General features: G+C 34.2%; 1 protein-coding gene across 1 annotated transcript in view; it reads left to right on the forward strand.

Moving 5' to 3' along the window:
• Positions 1 to 5,552, forward strand: part of MTA3 (metastasis associated 1 family member 3) — a 178,046-nt gene that overhangs the window by 89,685 nt on the left and 82,809 nt on the right. The window contains exon 6 of the mRNA XM_024118854.3: positions 1,089 to 1,206. Coding sequence (XP_023974622.1) covers positions 1,089 to 1,206 — 118 coding nt within the window. The remainder of the gene's footprint in view (positions 1 to 1,088; positions 1,207 to 5,552) is intronic.

Below are 5,552 nucleotides of genomic sequence, written 5' to 3' on the forward strand. Positions count from 1 at the left end.
ACCGGGGCACGAACCCGTGTCCCCTGCATCGGCAGGCGGACTCTCAACCACTGAGCCACCGGGGAAGCCCTGAAATTTTTTTTTAAAGGTGATATTTATTGCCTTCTAATTTATTAGCAATTTGTATATGCTAAGGACTGTAGTAGATGAAAATTTGCAAAGGTCTTTAGGAGTTTTTTTACTATCCACTTGCTTTTTAACCACCTAAGTCCTTTATCAATCTGCTGTTCTTAGGGATAGGCCCTTTCAGGATATAATACAGAGAATCCTGCAGTAGGTCACCCTCAGAACCACGGTGGGAAGCAGGGACAAGACTTTGCTGGTTCAGGTGATCTCCAGTGGTTATGCAGAATTCAGCTAAGGATTTGTGGCTATAGGTCATTTTATCCATTAGGTCCAGTAACTAGGGTGTTTTGCTCTTTAAGGGTCCATGGAAGGTTAGGTGGGTATGCCAGTGGTGGTAGCATGTATAGTTATGTTTATATGCCTACCTATAGGTACGTATGAGTGTTTCAGAGTTTAAAGGAGAACTGCAGGATTATAATTAATACATATTTAGTTGAATGTATACAGTGTGACATATTAGTAAATGGCATATAAACTAAGTTCTTCTATAGTGTATTTAATGTTAGATGTGTGTGCATTTTAATATTTTTGATAAAATGTGGGCTGGACACTAAGTAATAAGTGCTGGGTATCTATGAAGGCATCCTTACTTTTTGGTGGGGGCTTTACAGCTTTAAATGATTACTTGATTTCAGGGGTCTTCCTTTGACTTTTGCTTAACTTTGCTAGCTTTTAGTTTTAGAGCAGTTAATGGTTTTCTGTTAGACTAAAACAAATAATAACAACACTTTATTATCCACTTTTATCGTAAGCTATTTGTTTTGGTTTCATTTAATTTGAAACTGTTTACCTGATGATAGTAACATCATGTTCTTCTTAAAGATTTATGAATTTATTCACCAAAATGAAATTTTATACTCTGGAGTTTTATGGTTTCATTATTGTGACACTGGATTTATTGATTTATAAAAAGTAGAAGGAATTATGTTTACCTAGGTATTTTCTGTCATTTTTTTTTCCAGGATACTTTTTTCTACTCATTGGTCTATGATCCCTCAGTGAAAACACTGTTAGCTGACAAAGGTGAAATCAGAGTGGGACCTAGATATCAAGCAGACATTCCAGAAATGCTCTTAGAAGGTATGTTTTCCTTTGGGTTGCAAATCCTATGAAAACAAATGTACCTTGAAGCTCAAATATTTTCCTCATATGGAAGAAACAACTTTCAGGCTAAAGTTTAAAAGTAACGGGCTCTTCCAACTTTAGAAATACAACAAACAGCAATGAAAAATAATTTAATCCATCAGTTATTCATTTTTTATTTCACAGTTTCATGAGTTTTCTGCCTGTGTTTTTCTTTTAAATACAACTTTAAGAATGTTAGTGTTGTTGAACTTGTGTTTCGATGTGACACGCTCATGCCTTGAGATCCTGAGTGCCTTCATGTCATCTATCTATGGTAGCCTTGGAATCTAGTGAACATTTACATTTTGGTGGGGATTTTGGCTGATCTGCATAGTTTCTATACCAGAGAGATTCAGAACTTTGCATTTTAAAAACAGATCTTCCTAGCAAGACTTTTCTTTCATCTGTCATAATTATATACTTAAAACCTTTATTTTCTGATTTCGAAAGTAAAACATTCTTACCATTAAAAAATAAAACACAAAGAAACGTGTAATATAGAAAATGAACACCACCCCCTTTCCTTCTTCCCAAACCCATATTTAATTACTAATATTGTTCAGGGTATTTTTTTTTGGTACAGGCTCTGGCTCGTAATCCATTCAGGAGTGGTCTTTGTGGGATGGCAAGTTGCACATTGCTCTGCAATTGCTTCTTTCAGTTAATAGTGTAATGTTTTAGCATCTTTCCTGATGAGTAGAGTGGCTTTATTCTTTTCAGTGACTGTAGAGTTCTTAAGTCTGCATGGATGTGCCACAATTTATTTCCTTTACCAGTACCCTATTGACAGACTTTTAGGTGTTTACATTTTTTGATATTCTAGAAAAGCTTTACATATACTTATGCTGTGTAAATATTTTTCAAGCATAGCTCCCTGGAAGATATTGAAAATGCTTCTTTGCCCTTCAAAAAGGCTGTTAATTTTGGTATGAGTGAACCAGATGCTTCCACCAATAGATTATTAAAGAACCCCCCCTTGCCCATTTTGTGGTATTATTGTCTTGGCTTTTCATTTTTTTTGTTGTTGCTGTTTTTTTTTTTTTTCTTTAATTTTTAAAAGTTACTTATGCTTTCCGTTACTGCTCTTCTGTAAATTTCTTGTGTATTTTCTATTTGGTTATTTATATGTATTGGCAAGAGTATTTTGCATATTAAAGGTAAACAGATATAAAAGTATCTGCCCTTTGCCTACGAGTGTTGCACATATTGCCTCCTCACTTAAAAAATGTTAATGATTTTAAATTTGTTTTATTTATTTTTGTTATACAGAAATTGAGAATTTTTATCATACAGAAGTTTAGAATTTATCCCTTAAGGTTTATATAATTTGCATTCTTTACCTTGCCTTACCTATAGGAAATATATGCAGAAAAGTTAAATCAACTCAGGATAGAGTTATGTTGTCATTGTCAGTGGTGGGTAGGTGCGGTGGCTGTGAATAATAACAGGTTGCAGACTTCTGCATTTTCATGAATTCAGTACCAGAAAAGGTCAGTCAGTAATGACTAAGCTTTGAGAACAGAATGCCACGTCTGCACTCATCTGTGTTTAGAAGTTTTTTTTGAAGAAATTGTAAGTAGTGACTCAGTTTATTATAGGCTGAGAGATTGCATTTATTAGCATTCTGTTCTGTACAAACCATCTTTTCTTCCAGAAATAATTTTGGATGTTTTATAGTCCTTAATGTTTGATCTTAGACTTTTATCACTACATGTAAGTGTTCACTAAATATTTATTGTTTTATTTTTAAAAACACTTGATTTTTAAGTTTTACAAATAGTGCTGCATTGAGTATCCTTTATATAATGCATAATTTTGTACTCTGGATATAACTGGAAAATATGTTCCCAGAAATGAAATTGCTAAGTCGTAAGGCATGTGTTTCTGAAATTTTATACAAAATGGTAATTGTCTTCCAAGTAATTATTTACAGGTGTTTATTTTCCTTGTTTTAATTAAGGTATAATTTATATGTAGTACATTTCACCCTCGTTTGTGACAGTTCTTTGAGTTTGGGGCAAATGTATACACTCTTGGTGAGATAGTTCAGCGAGTCCATCTATTCACAGGCCAAAAGCCAGGAGTGACCCTGGTGCTCATGTGTGCTTGTCACCTGGCCCAAGTTCTACATCCCCTAAGCAGCCCTTTGTTACTCCTCCCTGAACTCCGATCTCTCCCCTTGTCAAACTCTGCAGACTGTGTCGTTCATGTAATCTTGTGTGCTGTTTTTATTATTTGACTTTTAAAATTTTGGACTGCCTGAGCTGTTGATTGTGTGGTCCTCCCTCTCTTTTTCATTAAAAAAAATTTATATATATATATATTTTATTGAAGTATAGTTGATTTACAGTGTTGTGTTTAATTTTTTTGATTTTTAAATTTATATATATATATATTTTATTTAAGTATTTTAATTTATTTTTTAATTTATTTATTTTTTAATTTATCTATTTTTTTATTTTGGTTGCGCCTTGGCTTGCACGATCTCAGTTCCCTGACCAGGGATTGAACCTGGGCCATGGCAGTGAAAGCTCCAAATCCTAACCACTAGACCACCGGGGAACTCCCTAATTTTTTTTTTTATGTTTGGTTCTTTCTTGAGCACTGACATAAGCCTAGGTGTACAGAAAGCTTAGAAAATTTTGTGTATTGCTCATGTAAAGATAAATGCTGAACGAAGTAATAAAATTGGGATATTTCAAGTAACAGTGGGCATAAAAATCAGATCATGGAATCTCATGAGTTCCCACTTATCTGCAAAACTTTTATGTATGATATTGCCCCTGAAAAGCATAAAGCTGGTTAGAGTTAGTAATTTGGAAAGCATATTACCTAGCTTAGAATTAAAAAAATTATTTTAGGAAACGAAATCATATATAAAATGCAATAATTTATTCTACAATACTTCTCAATAAGGATTTGAATTCTTGAGGGTGAGAAACTTGAGGTTCTTTTTCCGGGTAAAAGGAAAGATTCTTAACAGCTTGTGGCATTTGAGGAGTTACACCAGTTATCTGACAAAGGCATTCTTTGTATTTAGAAAATGTGACTAAATATTCATTAATATAATAGATCTTATAATTCATTAACAAGTATTAATTTCCTTTAACATGCATTTCTCTTAGTAGTCTTCCAGGTGGGTGGTTTACAAACTTTATTTAGGCAATAGAACCCTTTCTTATCACACAGTATGACCTTAAGTAAGGAAGTCAGGTGGTTGTGGGTGAAGTGGAAGAGAAGGCCCCGTTGAGTCTCTTGAGGTACCTTAGTGAACCTTAGGATTCAGAGAATCAACCTGAAGGCCACTGTGCCGATTGGAATCCTGTCTCTTCGTTGCACAGTCAAAACCCCCAATCCTTGCAGTTAGAAGCGCTTATGATGAAGTCCCTTTGTAACATAGTATAACGAAGGGGCTCCACTGTTTTCCCTTTGCCTTTTCCCATTTTTTAAATCTTAAAATTTATTTTATTGCAAACAGTATGAATTGTGGTAGAAAATGTAATTATATTGGAAACAAAAAGTAGTAGTCCCTCAGATCGTCCCTTCTAACCCACTATTAACCACTGTTATTAATTTAACATGTTCTCCCAGACTGTTTGTTATATAAATATGTATAGAGATCCATGAAATTATGTTCTGTAGTATTCCATCGTGTGATAGATCCAAGTTTATTTTATCTGTTTCTTATGTGTTTAATGGTCGGGCAAGTTTTCCTTCAGTAGTTCTTTAAAATTTCTTCGTTGTGGCGGGGTTCTCATATCAATGAGATTTTTTTTTCTTACTGTCAAAGTTTATCATCAATTTGTCAATTTCTTCCTTTCCAGATTTCAATAGGATTCTGATTGAAATTGTATTAATATTAAGATTACTTTGGGAGGTGATTGATTATTTTATAATATTGGGTCTGCTTCTGAGGTTTCTGTTCTATTCCCTTGGTCTGTCTGTCTGTTCATGCTCTAGTACTCCATGTTTTAATTATAGAGGCTTTGTAGTATGTGTTAATATCTGGTGAGGCTAGTTCCCCTCTTATTTTTCCAAGCTTGACTAATACCAGAAAAAAAAAAACTTCCTTCCTGTTTTTATTGGGGTTGCAGTTAATTTTTAAGTTAATTTAGACAGACATTTTGATGATTTTGAAACATCCTATCCAGACACAAGTGATTCTTTCTCTGTTCAAGGCGACTTTTGGGTCTTGTGGAAGTTTTTTGTTTGTTTAGGTTTTTTTTTTTTTTTTTTTTTTTTGTGGTACGCGGGCCTCTCACTGTTGTGGCCTCTTCCGTTGCGGAGCACAGGCTCCGGAC

Source organism: Physeter macrocephalus, chromosome 12 (genome assembly GCF_002837175.3).
Source record: "Physeter macrocephalus isolate SW-GA chromosome 12, ASM283717v5, whole genome shotgun sequence".
NCBI lineage: Eukaryota > Metazoa > Chordata > Mammalia > Artiodactyla > Physeteridae > Physeter > Physeter macrocephalus.